Below are 17,958 nucleotides of genomic sequence, written 5' to 3'. Positions count from 1 at the left end.
ATCCTACAATGAACAAGACAGCCCCGTGCAACAGAGTTGTCCTACCCCAATGTCAACTGTGCCAAGATGGAGAAACCCTATTTTAGCAACATATGAACAATAATAAAGTCCAGAACAATGGTGGCCAACTTACTAAACAAGCTACAAGTAATTTTTGGAAATAAATATTGAGATTATGATCACAGACCCTTTAAAATATGTGAATGTTTATCATTAGATTTTTCACTTCTTAAAAAGGTCCCCATCCTTTAAAAGGCTTGATGTCAGTTTCTTTGTATAAGTCTTTTAAAAGATTCTTTGAATCACATAAAATAGAATCTACAACTACAGAAATCACAAAACAAAGCCAAAAACATCAAAACTTACCGCTAAGCCCATCAACATATTTTCACCCACTGTAATCTGAATTCTTAGACCAAACAAAGCATTCATTCCTTTCAGTTTTAGTTTATTCATTAGCTGAGTATGCACTTCATATTCCATAAATGGCAAGAGATTACTGATAGCTGTAGCATTTGCTTCTGCCTGTGCTTTCTTTTTTAAGCGACATAACCTGTTAAGGAAAATAATTTAGACAGTGGACAATATTCTTGGTATCACCTTAAGAAATATTCAATTTTTAAAACTTCCTTAAAATGTGCTTAATAAAACATTTGTTTCTAATAAACGTATTAAGTTTTATCAATAATCTTTTCTGCCAGTTTTTGTCACTGTATAAACTTACACCAAAAATCATATTTCAATAAACAAAAAAGAGAAAACCTCAAAATCTCTAAAAATGAAATAATGACCCAAATAACAAGAGAATATAATTTAAAATCTTAGGTTTCATAACTGCATGTGATTATATGATGGATGGATAGTTGAGGAAAGAAGTTAATTTACTCATTAAAAAATACAAAAGTTATTTGAGCATGTATTTTGTGCCAGAAAAGTTACTTTCAAAGCAACAGTACTTAGACTAATCGGTTATTTCTCAACAGTAGCAATGAAAGCCAGAAGGCCATGGTGAAAAGAGTATCTTCAATGTACTAAAAGAAAACAACTGCCAGCCCAAAATATTTTTTAAAGATAAAAGTAAAATAAACACATTTTTCAGACAAATAAAAACAGCATACCACCAGCAGATCCATCAAAAGAAATATGAACGCATATACTTCAAGCAATAGAAAAGCAATGCCAAATGGAAGGTCTTAGACACAAGAAGGAAATAAGTAAATGGATTAGAAATATATTTTAGAAGAAAAATCAACATGAATTTGATGTGAGGAGGTTCAGAAAGAGGACAGTGTCAAAGAACACCAAATTTGGCATGAAGAACTAGGCAGAGAAAGGTACCACTTATTAAAATAGAAAAGGCTAATGATAAGAAAGAAGGTGAGAAAATCAGTTCAACCAGAAACAAGTATGAGATGCCTGACACACCAAAATGAGATATGAAGACATGGATATGAGTCTGAAACTCAGACTCATATGCTTGTTATATGAGTCTGACTAGAGTTATAAATTTGGAAGTTACAGACATATAGATAGCATGTAGATCTACATGAGTTAATGAGTTCAACAGGGGAAAGAGCTTTGAGAAACAGGTCCAAACCCATGACTCCCCCTCAAGGATCAAGAAATGAGGAATAGTCAACAAGGAGGCTGATAACTGTATGAAAGTGTAGGAAAACAGAGTGTGGCACTGTGTGAATCAAACGAATTTCAAGAAGAAAAAAAATAATAAATTGTTCACTGTCACACATCAATTGTGTGCTGAGATGTCAAGTAAGATGAGGACAGAAATGTCCAATGGATTTGGTAACCTGACAGTTGTTGGTGACCAAGACAGTCACAGTTGTTTCCTATATGCCTGCCACAATTTAGGATTTCCTACTCCAGTACATTTAAAAGGAACTCTTACCAGCTAAGTGGAAGAGCAAAAGAAACACTACATAGCAATGTTCTTTAAAAGAAAAAAAGGTCAATGGTCAATGTCTAGTATGTGTTACATATTTAATGCCACTAAAGCAGTCTATACTTAGTCACATCCCTAGCCTGAGGCAGTTACGCTAATAATTCCCATAATAATAAACATTTCTATCGAATTTAAATGTTAAAAACTTATTTTGCATATAAACTTGAGTTTTATACAGAGAGGTTTTTTCCTCCCAATTTTACATGCAATAAAATACAAGGTTCCTATAGATCTGCCCAGTTTGTCCAGGATCACACAAATAGACAGGAAACAGTGGAGCTGATATTTGAAAACAGGTTTACGAATCCATACACCTCATACTTTTTCAGAGAAACTAAATGGCTGTTTTCACAAACATACCTTGCTTGAATAAGACAACCTTTTCCAATAACTGCTGCATCTGTTGGGAGGTCTATAGTTGTAAAGAGAACATCAGGAACCTTTTGTTTCCTACAGTTATAGCAATATGTGAGATGAGCTGGAAATGGCATATTCAATTCATCATATGGTATATGGCAAAATCCACAGCCTATAGGCAAGTTTTCTTCAAGCCTATATAAATACATTAAGGGGGAAAAAAGCATTCTTGAAAATCCTATAAATTCTTCAAACACAACATGTAACTGGTATTACATACACAGTATTTGTATACAAACTCTATAACTTTTACCACAGAAGAATACAGTACCACTGTGACTGATAAGAATTACAAATGACCATGAAATCAGAACCATACATTTTTTTTTCTTTTCTTTTTTTTGAGACACAGTCTCACTAGGCATCAGCCTAGCCCACAGCAACCTCAAACTCCTGGGCTCAAGCAATCCTGCTGCCTCAGCCTCCTGAGTAGCTGGGACTACAGGCATGTGCCACCATGCCTGGCTAATTTTTATATATATATATATATATATATATATATATATATATATATATATATATATATATATATATATTTTAGTTGGCCAATTAATTTCTTTCTATTTTGAGTAGAGATGGGGTCTTGCTCTTGCTCAGACTGGTCTCAAACTCCAGAGCTCAAAGGATCCCCTCCACTTTGGCCTCCCAGAGTGCTAGGAATACAGGCATGAGCCACCCATACATTTTTCTTATGAGAAAAAAGGCTTATCTAAGTAGAAAGTCATTTTGCATCAATTCATATGTTTGATGATTCAACATGTGACAAAAACTCCTTTTATCCCAAAGTTTTTTTCTTTGGGATACAACATTAAAAAATAAATGACATTTTCCTACTGCTTGACAAATATAACCACAAAAAGTTCCTGAGAAAATAATGTTTCTCGAAACAACCTAACACCATTTAAAAATTTAATGTAAAAAAAGTACTTAAAAAGAAAAATAAGTAAGTCTAAATTAGGCATACTCTAAGATTTCTAATTTCCAATGACTGTTTCAACATTTAAGAACCAAAACACCTGTATTATAAATGGCATACTTATCATACATAAACCACAAATGAAACACCCACAATCTCACCATTCATTGTAACATGTTTGCTGTACTATGGTGTTTATAAATTCATTTAAAAATGATTAAACATTTTTTTTTTTTTTTGAGACAGAGTCTCACTTTGTTGCCCAGGCTAGAGTGAGTGCCATGGCATCAGCCTAGCTCACAGCAACCTCACACTCCTGAGCTCAAGCAATCCTGCTGCCTCAGCCTCCCAAGTAGCTGGGACTACAGGCATGCACCACCATGCCTGGCTAGTTTTTTCTATATATATTAGTTGGCCAATTAATTTCTTTCTATTTATAGCAGAGACGGGGGTCTCGCTCTTGCTCAGGCTGGTTTCGAACTCCTGACCTCGAGCAATCTGCCCGCCTCAGCCTCCCAGAGTGCTAGGATTACAGGCGTGAGCCACCACGCCTGACCAAACATTTTTTCATTCACTAAATTTGAGGATGTCAGGACAATAGGGATGGAAATAGACCAAAGCTCCATGGAGAACTCCAGACTTTCACACAGCTACATCTTCCATGACTCTGGAAAGAAGTGGATCTCAATTGTCCCTAACCTAAAGCAACACATTAGAATTTGAAATTTGGCAAGTAGGCAACTTAAAAAGGGAAAGGAAAACTCATACTATATATACTATGAGACAAGCTTTCTGCAAATTCTTTATACATAGGTTTTCACTGACTTTTCACAATAACCCTCTAAATCACATTAAATTACTCCTAGATATTACTTTTTACTATGGAAATGGCATTCTGGTATATTAGAAATAACAGAGAAGTTAGACATCTAAATGGAACTGTGTGACCCTGAATAACTTCCACTTAAGACTGAAACCAAACTGAGATATTAACTTGCTAAGTCACACCAAGTATTAAGTAGCAGACCTCATGTTTGAATTTAAAGCCAATGTGTGATAAGGGGGCACAAAAGGATGAAAATTGAAGCAACTTTTAACTAAACACCTCACACAAATTTGAACATCATAAGGCATAAAAATATAAAATTATTAAAATTTATGAAAGCATTTGAAATATGAAATATACATAAGGGATTAACCTTGAATTGTGAGATCATAGGGAATTTTTTCTTCTACTGTGTTTCCCCAAAAATAAGACAGGGTCTTATATTTATTTTTCCTCAAGAAGACAACCTAGGGCTTATTTTCAGGGGATGTGTTATTTTTTTAAGTATGGTACAACAATCTACATTTATTCAAATATAGTTAAGTCGTCTTCTGGAACATCATCATAACTCTCCAAACCCTGAATTCCATCCCAAATTTCTTGCAACTCTATTTCCTTTAGAACCACTGGCCCCAATCTCTCATGTCGAGCAATAGAGCTCTCCTGGGGCAGATGAGAACGGCTGCTCATCTTCTTTACCGCTCCATGAGGAAGTGCATGGGTTGTGCAGATGCGCTGCGTGGCCACACCCATCACTAGGTCTTATTTTCAGGGTAGGGCTTATATTGTGCAAATGCTTAGAAATCCTGCTAGGGCTTATTTTCTGGGTAGGTCTTATTTTCGGGGAAACATGGTATCTACTCTCCTACATACTCAACATTATTTTTAGTAAGCACTAATAATCTTTATAGCAAAGAGAAAAAGACTTTCCTTTTTAACAACTAGAGATAGCATCTGTTGCACTGGACTACCATACAAGAGAATATACTGTATCCATCTAAGTCACAATACAGAAATAACCAAGCTGCATACAAAAGGTAATTTTTAAAACTAGGCTTTCTATCTACTTAAGAAAGAAATCTACAGATGTGTGAGAACTATACTGCAGCACTGGGAAAACTCACTGGCTAAGGCAGTTTTCTTAGTAGAACATTCCAATTGTTCAATATACTTCAAAACATCCCACCTTCACTTATTTATGAAGACTTTTAAGGCTCTGGAATTTATAACGGTCAATATCCTTTTTAATACTGACAAAAGAAACCAACCAAGATCCTCTTATGACTACCAGAGCCAGAATATCTTTCTTTTTTATAAAGAAACTTTCAAATTTATACTAAATTTCACCAGATAAAAAATTTTTGTGCTTTCTTCCTTAATATAGATTTAATATAATAATACTGAGGAAAAAAGTAAACATGCATAGTGTGACGTAAGGGGTAATTAAAATCTATATTATCCAGGTAGACTCCAGTACCAAACTAATTTATTGAAGAATTTCAATTATTGAAGAATTTCCAGTATACATTTTTATATAAACATTTTTAGTATTTATACATAATTTTTGCATTTAAATATATTTATATATAATATCTATAGATTTAAATATATAGTCAGTTCTCCATATCCATGGCTTTGGCATCTATGGATTCAACCAACTATGAATCAAAAATATTTGCAAACAAAAAATAAATCACACAAAGCTCCAAAAATCAAAATTTTAATTTGCCATGTGCTGAATACTATGTTGAATCCATGTGAATGAAATGAGCATAGGCCTTGTATTAGGTATTGTAAATAATTCTAGGGATGATTTAAAGTATACAAGAGGATATGCACAGGTTATATGCAAATATTGTATCATTTTTATATAAGGGACTTGACCATCTGTAGATTTTGGTAGCCGCAAGGGTCTTGGAACTAATACCCCATGAATACAAAGGGATGACTCCTGTGTGTGCCCGCGCACACATTGGATAGTTTCATCTGTCTATGGAAAACATTTTTGACATTTATGGAAGCTTACGGTTTAAAAGTTTAAAGGGAACAATAATTAAATAAACCAAAAAGTAAAGCTCATTTTACCTAATTTCCATGAAGTTTCTATGATATATATAATTTTGATATAATACAGTATTTTGATTATTTTGTAAATTAAAGAATTTTCTTTATGAAAATTGTTTCATGACCTCTTTCTATTTTTGGAAGTGAGACAAAAGGAAAAGAGGAAGAGAAAAATCAAAAGACATTATTTCTATATTGTGACAAAGTCAAAAAATGTATACTTGAAATTCTTCAGTTAACAACATACTAGGAACAATGTGTGCAATATAGTACAGAATCTGATACTTCTCTGTTACTATGGGTTAGTTAAAAACAGTGAAGTGCTTGGTCCTGATTTCTATGCTATACTACTATAAGCCACCCTTACAACAAACTATCCCAGCTCTGAGGAAAAAAGGTCAATCTCGCCCTTCTCTGCCCTTATTAAAAATAAGCCAGACTGCCATGACCACCTCTGTTCCAAACAGCCTTCCACGGTGCCATCCTGAAGAAATCTAGGATTCAGTACAGCCGCTGTGCCAGACGCAGATAAAATGCAGACCTCTTCACTATAAAGGAAAAATACCAAACAAGTTAATATTTTCAGAGAGTATAACTTTGGATAATGCTAAATATCACATGATTATAACAAGACAATTTAAATTCAGATTAGAGTCTACTAAATATTAAATAATATCATGGGATTACCTCCTAAGCCTAGGATAGAAAATAGAAATAATGTAACTTTATTAGAATGGAAAGGGTCAGAATTCTTTATAAATTGAAAATCAAAAAATATAAGGTATTAATGACAATAACTTCCTTTTAAATACGGTAAAGCGGAAAGAATAGAATGTCTCAAAATATAAGCAGTAATTAACTATATTGTTGAATGCAGCATTAATCAATTATATTAAAATACTCTTTAAATGCATATAAAGCTTTGTTAAAATTATTCTAAAAGTACAACTATGTAAACATCTAAATTTATATATATTTATATAGCTTAATCTAAATTTAAATAATTATAAAGGTATCTGAAACAATATCCAAAATATACTAAATGAAGCTTAACATACTGACTGCCACCCTAGAAAAAATTTTTTTCCTTGGGACCTCAGTATTTTATTACCAAAATAGAATAAAAACTTCAATAACAAAATTATCCTAATTTAATGAAAAATTTGTTATTTTTTATTGTTTTCCGTGCATGATCAATATTAATGTAACAATAAGAACATCAACAAGGTAAAGAGACATATATTACATATGCTTCACAAGGCCCTGTGCTCAAAACTAGTGTGAATTAAATATCACTCACATGGCAGTTAATGTGTTAAACTACATCATTATATGATAGAAAACTGATTTTTAAAAGAATTCTTTGAAATTCTTTATTTTATATACCACCCATTTGAAAGCTAAAAAATTATCAACATGATTACTGAGTGAAATCACCCAAAACAAATAAGAAAAGTAGCAACGTAGAGATGAAATACTGAAAACAAGGTATAAATGAAACAAAAGCCCAAGAGACATGGAAGAAATAGTCACTTGAACTGTTAGTGAATAAAGAGAGACCAGGCTTAACAGGTTAGTGGACACTAAGGATGCCAGAAGGAATAACTTGGAGCCACTGGAGACTTTGAATCAAGGAGTTAGAAGAGCAGAAGTATATTTCAAAGAGTTTAATCCAGTAATAGTAAATAGCATGAGTTGGAACAGAAAACATTAGTGAAAACTGGATTTAAATACAAAGATTTTTTGAGGTCTATGGGGGAAAAATCTTCTATCAGATGAATTCAAACTCTAAGTAAATTAATTGGACTCATCTGTAAACTCTTGCATCAGTGACCTGTCTTCAGCCATGCTGAATATATATCCTGTGGCCTACTTCACATGCTACTCTTTTAAGCTTTGAAACCTCTCCCCATACCTCTTTATTTATATAGTTCATATTCATCTTCCAAGATTCCATTCAAGCATCAGTTACTCCAGTAACACTTTCTTGCAATCCTACTTCTGGCTTTCAGCCCTCTGGGATCCTAATGCATTCTCGTATATCACAATCATAAAATTTACTTCTAATGCTCACGTAGAATGTAAATCTGATGGCAAGAACTATGTCTTTTAAAACCGTATCCCCAGGGGACCTGAAAGTATTGTGACACTACATCCATAAACAAGGCAAAATGATCTACCAAAGAGTAAGACAAGATAAGCATGACAAAATTAGTGGTTAACAAGAGTAGAATAGAATAGTTCAAGAGTATAACACATGGTCAGCAAAGAAAAAAAGGGCCCACAGAAGATTAAATAGCATGGATCTGAAATGGCCATTCTTACTGCAGCTTAATGATTTTTCTCTAGCAACAATGATCACCACAAGAGCAGAAAATCTAACAGTAAGAATTATCTAAGCATAATAAAGAGAATAGAAAAATAATATAGCAGAAGGTCAAACAGCTTCTAGACGATATTAATTATAAACTTTTGAAGGGGCTGAAAGTAGAGTTCAAGGATGGCAAAACAAGTAAAGCCAGAACCTACACAAGGAACTCGGAAAATACTTAGTTAAGATAAGGGTCAAAACAAACTCGTTATAAATGAGCAAATGATATTGGTGGAGAAACATTAAGCTGTAATCTGAGAGTAAAATTTTATAGCTTTCAAATTTTAACATGGAACAGTTTCAAGTGATAATGAGGTTCAAAATATCACTGAAAGTTCAGTGAGGATAGAAAACTTGAGAATGAGAAACTATAATGCCAGGCTGCTAGAAGGGAGATAATCATATACAACTGGAGGGGACAGCAGTAGTAACTCAGAAAGGCAGAAGAATGTTTTGAAGGTATATAACTCTGAACAGTAGAGTGGCATTTACTTTAAATTAGAAGAAGTTATTCAAATGAAAGGTAGGAAAAAAAGAAATTGAGAAGCAGAAGTATGAAAGCCCCTTCCTAACTTGGCATACTTTAATAAGACTTTAAAAGACTATAATATGATTTGTTAGCAGGAGAAAGTCATGTTATACTTAGTAAAAGGAAGCAGAATGAGTTTACAAACTTTAAAGGCACATCGCAATTAATTCACAACAGATCAAGGGTTCCAAAGGTCCCAGTGAAAGGAATTAGCAGTCACAAACTAAAGTAAAATAGACCTAAAGTTAATATTTGCTGTGTGCCAATATTATATTCTCAATTAATCCCAAGATTAAATGGTTAATTGATCCATGATATTATCTCCATTTTAAGGTATAAATTGAGTCTCAGAGGAGTAACTCTCCCAAAGTTACACAGTGACTAAGTGGCAAAGATGGCATATGAACCTGATCTGACATACCCCAAAGCCCATACTCTTGACCATTGCACTGTTCTCTTTTCTTTATATTTGCATAAAACTCTTCTCCTTTCAGATGACAATTTAAATTACTGTGTCTAGAAAATCAAGTTGTTTTCATCATTTACCAGATGCTAGTTGATTCACTGTAGCCCACTACAGCATGACAGCCTAATGCTTTAGCATGTGATTTTATTTCTTGTCTGATTTCTGCCCACCATGCATCTCGAGTTTCTGGTTCATCTGAAAAATAAATTTTAAATCAGTTTACTACTACATAGCACATTGTCTATATGAACAAGAAATGTTAAAAATAAACATACTATGAGAGATAAAGAAGTTTTGTCCTACAACAGATTTTTAAACTTCACATCTTTAAAATGATACTTTTCCAAAAGCATACAATTTAACATTTTGAACTTGATTGCTGTAAAACAAACCACCTAGCTCTGTTTGCTCTATTACTTTAAGGGACATCTACAGAAATGTATTTTTAGATACAACTTAAAATGTAGACCCAGAGTTTCCAGATTTCTAAACTTAACTGAGAGGATATCCTATGTCTCACCTGAGTGAACAACTTATGTGTCATATCCATTAACTTAAATTTTGATTTCATTTCCTGGTACCTATTTTATATAACCCACCATATTCTGGATTCTTTCCAAGGCAAAGATTCATCAATGTTAAAAGAGAGAAAGCCATTTGTAGCCATCCTTCTACAGAGGCATAGGTCTCAAAGCAAAATGACAAGAAATAAAGGGACTAGCTAATCCACAAAAAGGAAAAGAGCAAGCAAATACATTTAAAAGATTAATACAAATAATTTGGTTAAGATATATAAGGACATGTGGACAAATTTCAGATATAAAATTCCATGTATGGCTTAGAATTACAGAATTGTATTTTATTACCATAGGGAAGTCCAATATTGCTTGTAATGGAGCTTTACAAATGGAGCACCTGTCACACATACTTACTAATCACTTGCATTTAGCTGCAAACGACTGGTGACAGCAGCCGCAAAGTATCATAACTTTTTATATACAAAGATGTTAAAAACAGAAACAGTTTATAATTAGCAAATCCTGATTTATTTCTTTTCGTGGCCAATTCCTATTTGGAAACAATTTGAGATAGAAAAAAAATCAATTCTAAATAGGATTCTAGGCTCTTACTGTAAATTTTCCCCATAAAAGGCATTATTAAACTAAAAACCAAATAATCCAAACATTTTCTATTTTTGAATTGCAGTATATACCCAATTTTAAAAATACTTTTCAAAATAAGTAGAATAAGTAGAATTATACTCACTAGTAGTGAAGACAGCAAAGTAAAGAAAGGTTAAGAGGCTTGTTATAGCTCACATTCCTATGATGTGATTTTGTTTCCTCCACAGGGAGGAAAATGGCAAAAGGGAGAAATGAGGAGATAAAAGCCAGAACTACAAATGATGCCAGCCAGGTCTTGAATTAAAATTTTGGATCCAAGACAGAGCTACCCTAAAACTTTCTTTCAGAAGAAACAAAGAAATGTAGACTTCAGGAAACTGAGGAAAAGATCAAAGTACAGGATAAAATGAAGGAAGAGAAAAAGAAAAGACTATAATATGATGTTAGCAATCAATATTATGAATTAAGAAATGTGTGAAACAATTAGGTGGCCCAATTTTACACATATACTACATATATTTAAAAAAATCTCCTTATATTCCTAACTGAAATGTATACATTAACTGCACAGTTTCAAATCTATACTCTCTTCTTCTTCTAAGACATACATGCTTATGGACCAATATGAACATCCATTTAACATGATCCTGTCCTAAAAGAGAGTTTTTGTATCATAAGACAAACTGTTATTCAAGTGGCTGCTCTAATCTACCAAAGTATTTATGATTTTGAAAAAACAGATATCACAAACAGAAATGTTTCTCAGTGTAGAAAATAATTATTTTCCTGAAAAATCATATGAAATAAAAAGTCTAACTTTTCTTAAATTCACTAGTAGAACCTACAATTTACTTTTTGAACCATTCTGGAAATTTAAAATATTATTTTCTAAAGCAAATAACTGTATACTATGTTTTTATAAGAACTGATTTTTCTCATGTTTGGTTTTCCTGTATCTGTACAAGTACCTACATGGTAGGTTTATTATTTTAAAAATAAATTTTACAGGAAGTAATCCATAACACTGTTTTTAAAATTAATATAAATAGAGGAAGCTACTTAAGTTTTTAATATATTTACTTAGAAATGGGCAGCATGAAAGTATGTAATAATTCCTGAGATACGTGTAACCACAGAGAATACAAAGTTTATTTACATCAAACTTACCTTAGTATAACACATAAAATAATCAAATAATTAAACCAAACACTATGAAAGAATATGTGGCTGATATAAAAAACAAAAAACAAAAAGCTGAATGCAGCGCAAGTGGAGCATTCATATTCTTCTGACAAATTCACAAGCAGCCTTTATTTTGACACATGAGCCACACAACTGCACATGAGGATGCCATCATTGTATTTAATAAAGTATTTACAAGTTTAATAAAAAGCTAAAGAGTTACATAACATGGGAGCTAAGGAAGCAAATGGCATATGTCCACACTCCAGAGAATTTCTTAAATTTTATTTTTGGCTAAAGCAAAAGCTCAAAGAACGAAGGGTTTGCAAAGCAGATTCAGCATACAGGAGCCAGAAACAGTGGATATTTTGGCGCATGCTTGGATCAGGTGACAGTACAGACTGAAAACTATGGCAGCTCACTGAAATGGTTACAGAAAGTAATGGCCCTAGATTCTAGGTGAAAGCAAGGCAAGCATACAGTAGGGAGCACTAAATCACAAACTGGTAATTGTATTAACAATAATTATCTACAACTGTAAGCAAGAAGCTAAAGGATAGATTTTTTGGCTATTCAATTTAGGGATTATTTAAGTAAAATTAAGATTAATCAATTTATTTAATATTAAAGAAAATTAGATTTCTCTTCAAAGCCCGTATTAAACTCATGCCAGAGATGAGCTAAAGAATCTTCAAATAGTAAGTGCAATTCAGCCTAACTTATTATCAATAAAAATCAGAAATATCACAGTATTTAATCCCTAATAGAATTTTTAAGGTTTAAAAACTGCTAATTTACATTCTTATGGGAAACACACTAGTGAATCTGAATAATTTTATTCACTCTACAAAAGTACAAAATTGTGGATCTACCATACTTATATAAGAGGCAAAACAGAGTCTAGTTTTAAAATTTATTGCAACTATACATGCCACACATGAAACTGGATACAATTTAGTTATTTGAAAGATATACAGCTGAGATGTGAGGTCACATTTAATGAACATTTCAAAGATGTTAAGGAAAAAAATTTCTTCACTTTAAATACCATGCTCCTTGAAATAATATATATAATTATTTATAATTACAAAAAGATATCATTTTATGAGAAATAAAATTTAATTATTTACAAATCATATTTCATACTATTTTATGTTTTTTTCCTATGGGTCAAAACTCTTCATAGATAATATCACACATCTTTTAATGTCCTTTTATTGTAGGCATGAACTGAGCTCTAAATCAATGCCTCACTGATGCCTCTTTAAAAGGCAATGATGGTACCCTAAACTTGACATCAGAATTAATTGATCTTTACCACTGTTACCTTTCTAAAGCATGGCCACAGCTTGATATCTTGCCATCTCTTTAGCATTATATCTTGTTTCTGAAGTGCAAATGAAACTGCTAAAGATTCCTAAAATGATAGTTTATATATCAGAAAATAAAGATGTGAATAACTAAACTTAATTCCTTTGAAATTTTATGCAATCACACACTTGTACTAAGAAACACTGACTACCTGAAGTGTTAAGTTTGTTCTATTTTTATATATATAGCTCTGGGACAGAATAACTCTGCCCTGGAAAATTAATCTGGCTGGAAAAAAAAGAAAATGTTCTAAGGTTTGAAAGCACAGTAGGTGACTATAGTTAACAACAGTGTATTGTATATTTCAAAATAGCTAGAAAAGATGATTGGAAATGTTCCCAACATAAAGAATGGTAAATAATCAGGTGATGAATATCCTAAATACCCTGAGAATTGATCATGCATTCTACGCATGTAACAAAATATCACATGAACCCCATAAGTATGCACAAATATTGTTTATCAATTAAAAAAATTGAAAAAGGACATGGACAGTTATTCAATCAAATCTTTAAATGAACAAAAGATAAAGTGTCGGGTTGGATCAAATAAAGGTTTTTAATATAATGATAATCTATCCTGTTAATGGACAGCACAAAAAGCTATATTCCCAAATACCTAAAAGTAATAATCCCAATAATAACAACCTCTTTTTTTGTTTCTTTTTTTTAAGAGATGGCTTCTCACTCTGTTGCCCAGGTTGAACTTGAATTCCTGAGCTTAAGTCCTGCCTCAGCCTCCCAAGTAGCTGGAACTACATACACATGCCATCATGCCTGGCTAGCTCTTGAAGAAGATAAAATTCTCCTAATGAAACAGAATAAAAAAGTTCAGGTTCAAGGGAGTATTTGAGTATAACCTCAAACTGGGTAGGGATCAGTACCAGAGTAGGAAGAAAATTCTCATTATAAAGTAAGTTATGTGCATATACAAAGAAACATCAAGACCTAGTAATTTGGAATATTAGGATGATAGCTAGGATATAATCCATGTTGGACCAAACTGGAGTTTTTACTATCTGTAAATTTAAGAAAGTCAAATACATAATCTACTCCTTACTTGTAAAATTTAACTCTTTATATATATATATAATGTAACTGGATATTCATTGCTCCAAATACCAGTATATAAGAAAAAAAAGCTCATATATTACACATGCTGTATTTATGCTGTCTTGAACTCTATTTACTTCCTGAAAACCTTATTAAAATACTAAAAACTGCATAACTTCTTTAGGCTAGTTTGCACATCTGTTCATGATTACCTCTCAGAGTGAAAATAACTACTGAGATCATCAGTAGAACTCAAGTTCCAAGACAGCCTACCACCTATTTCCATTTAACTAATATACACACACAAGCCCCAAAATAATATAAGAATTAGCCTAGACTGGGTATGTAAACTAGATGTCTGCCTGGTTTAAAAATGGCATTCCCAGTACCCAACACAGTGTTCAACAAACAGTAGGCACTCCATAAACAACCACTGAATAAAAGGATTTTACTTAAAACTAAAAAAAAAAAAAAAAAATTAGATGAGCAAACTGATATGTGCATTCTATAAATATTTCCTTACATATCAGCTAACTCACATTTTGCTAACACTAAATATTTTATAAAGTAATAATTATACTTATTTTTATAGGTTTTAATTATTCATTTTGCTTCCAAAATAAAATGAATTTTCTAAACAACTATAATTCTGATGGCTAACAAAAAAGGGTAATATTTTCTAATTTTTAACCACTAAAAATTAGAAAACTTTTGCTTGGCAAAAGTTTATTACAAAATTGAGAAAATCTTAAGTATAAAATGTCCTAAATCAATGATCTGTCCTAAAACATAACCACTTCGATACGGCATTCACCGGCCTCGAAACCTTGCCCATAGCCGGCACTCATAGTCAACGCTGGGCTGTGCTCGTTCATCTGTGGCTACGGACTATAGTTGAGACTCTTGGCTGTATGCATTCATCTGTGGCTATCGACTATAGTCAACGCTCGTACCGAAGTGGTTAAATCTTTAAAATAGTCTCAAAAACAAAAGAAAAGTTATCCAGTTTTAAATAAGTTGTTTTGCTAATTCAGAACTTAAAATATCAACTCAAAAATAACGTTGGCCAGGTGCGGTGGCTCACGCCTGTAATCCTAGCACTCTGGGAAGCCGAGGTGCGTGGATCGCTCAAGGTCAGGAGTTCAAAACCAGCCTGAGCAAGAGCGAGACCCCATCTCTACTAAAAATAGAAAGAAATTAATTGGCCAATTAAAAATTTATAGAAAAATAAATTAGCTGGCATGGTAGTGCATGGCTGTAGTCCCAGCTACTCCGGAGGCTGAGGCAGGAGGATCGCTTGAGCCCATGAGTTTAAGGTTGCTGTGAACTAGGCTGATACCACGACACTCTAGCCTGGGCAACAGAGTGAGACTCTGTCTCAAAAAAAAAAAAAAATACTGTTTAAGTTTGGAAGCTATTTCCAACCAATATATAACTACATTTCCTCTCATCACGTCATAAAACAAATCTAAGCTGACATGCATCCTCTACAGAGAAGGAATAACATATTTTCTTCAACAACACATGACCATCATTGATTAAAAAATTTTATGTATGAGCTATTCAGAAACACTTTTAGTGGTAACTCAGGGTAAAAAAATAAAACGATATATGTGTTTAAAAATAATGAGCTAGGACTATTAAAATTTATTCTTTAAATATTTTTTACAATTCAACTTTCAAATAAACTTGAGTTTCCAAAGGATAGGACACAATAATGAACTGAAATTTTAAGACTTGTAGGGATGCAGGAGAATTTTTCTCTCTCTCAGCTAAAAGCTGACCAGAGCCTGCGTTATCAGCCATATTCCACTAGTTACTAAGTCTTGCTGATTTTATATTCCAAATATTTCATTTATTTATATAATACAGGGTTTAAAGCTAAAGTACTCAGGTTCAAATTGTGGCTCAGCCACTTTCTAACTATTCATCTTGAGAAAATTGCTGTTTTATTTGTCTTACCTACAAAATAGAATTAGTGACTATTTCAGAGATCTGTTTTGAGGATTAAATAACCTATTTTAACATACTTAGAAGAATATATAGTAAGTGCTTGATAAATGTTAGCTTTCTATCACTATCAAACCCTAGGTCACTTATCTGGCCAGGACTACTGCAGTCTACTAACTGGTCTCCCTGTCTCTCTAATCTTGTTGCCTTCAAATCCATTCTCCATCCTATCATCTACTAATCTAATGCAAATGTGACCATGGGGGTTATTCCTATGCACTCCTGTTCCTGAAATGTCACACCCAAGATCTGTAAATACTGCATCTTCTTCCTAGCAACAAGATTCACCTTGCTTTTCTCAATGTCTCTTACTGGAGACATAAGATAAGGCAATATTTTTAAAATAAATGTTAAGATATTGTGTTCCCTTCTTCCTGCTCTATAAAAATATTTTCTATAACTGTAGTTAAGGACAAACTAAGATAGCAAAGTAGCAAAAAAGGAGACAGAGAAAAAAAGAAACTAAACTAACCAAGACATTTTGTACTTAGTAGCAAACAACTTAGTAAATCTGAAGTAACTACGTAAACATCATCAAATGAGTACTGGCTACTACTCCTAGTATCCCCTAGAATAGGCATCCTCAAACTACGGCCTGCGGGCCACATAAGGGCCGCCTAGCACATTTATCCGCAACCCCCCCACCCCCCCCACCCCGGTGTTTTTCCGCTACTGCCTGTCCTGCTTAGCAGACCCCCAGTGTGCACTCTCCAACAGTCTGAGGGACAGTGAACTGGCCCCCTGTTTAAAAAGTTTGAGGACCCCTGCCCTAGAATATCATTTTGCAAATGCTGGAAGTTTCAAAACCACACTCAAAAGTATGCATTAACATGGGTCCAAATGCACTGAAATATAAAGCTATAAAGATTCTCCTATACATCCTTCAAATCTGAGCTCACGAATTACCACCTCTGTAAACTTCCCTTACACAGAGTTAATTATGCCTTCCTCTTTAATATCTTATGTCACACCACATAGTAAATCATTTAATGTTTTTCTATCCTCTAAAAATATGAGCTTCATGAAGGCACAGGGACTAGCAATTTTTGCACCCTAGTATCTAGCAAATTGGCACAAAATAAATTGTATAGCATATGCCTGCATGACATATTATACTTTATAAAATGTTACTGTGTGATATAACATTTTTTTCTATCTTTCCACACCTTAATGTTTCTGAAATAAGAATGTCAAATAATTATTAAGTATATTTTAATATGGTAGTGTTTCTCCTTACTCTTGGAAGGCTATTATTAAAATGATGATGCATCATGTAATAAATACATGGTGCCCCAAAAATCCAGAAAATACAATATGAATGAATAACTCTAGCATTAACTAAATGGTGCCAACAATTATTTTTCTTATTAATGTGGTCACTTCTTGATTTTCTACAATATAGGACAGTAATGGCTAAATGTTCCCAAATTACAAAGAACACAAATTATTTAAATGTATTCATAAAATACATCACATTTTTCTTCAGAATTATCAATATTTTTCCTAAGCTAATATAAATCAGCTTTACTTCTTTTTTTTTTTTTTTGAGACAGAGTCTCACTTTGTTGCCCAGGCTAGAGTGAGTGCCGTGGCGTGAGCTTAGCTCACAGCAACCTCAAACTCGTGGGCTCAAGCAATCCTACAGCCTCCCAAGTAGCTGGGACTACAGG

General features: G+C 33.1%; 1 protein-coding gene across 15 annotated transcripts in view; it reads right to left on the bottom strand.

Annotated features, from left to right (window-relative positions):
• Positions 1-17,958, bottom strand: part of C2CD5 (C2 calcium dependent domain containing 5) — a 96,163-nt gene that overhangs the window by 33,413 nt on the left and 44,792 nt on the right. For all 15 annotated transcript variants that reach the window (XM_012785481.2, XM_012785486.3, XM_076007595.1 and 12 more), the window contains 4 exons: positions 9,630-9,744; positions 6,636-6,731; positions 2,321-2,512; positions 367-553 (listed from right to left, as the gene is read on the bottom strand). In XM_012785481.2, coding sequence (XP_012640935.1) covers positions 367-553; positions 2,321-2,512; positions 6,636-6,731; positions 9,630-9,744 — 590 coding nt within the window. The remainder of the gene's footprint in view (positions 1-366; positions 554-2,320; positions 2,513-6,635; positions 6,732-9,629; positions 9,745-17,958) is intronic.

This window comes from Microcebus murinus, chromosome 10, assembly GCF_040939455.1.
Source record: "Microcebus murinus isolate Inina chromosome 10, M.murinus_Inina_mat1.0, whole genome shotgun sequence".
NCBI lineage: Eukaryota > Metazoa > Chordata > Mammalia > Primates > Cheirogaleidae > Microcebus > Microcebus murinus.
This window is presented reverse-complemented; position numbering and strand designations above follow the sequence as displayed.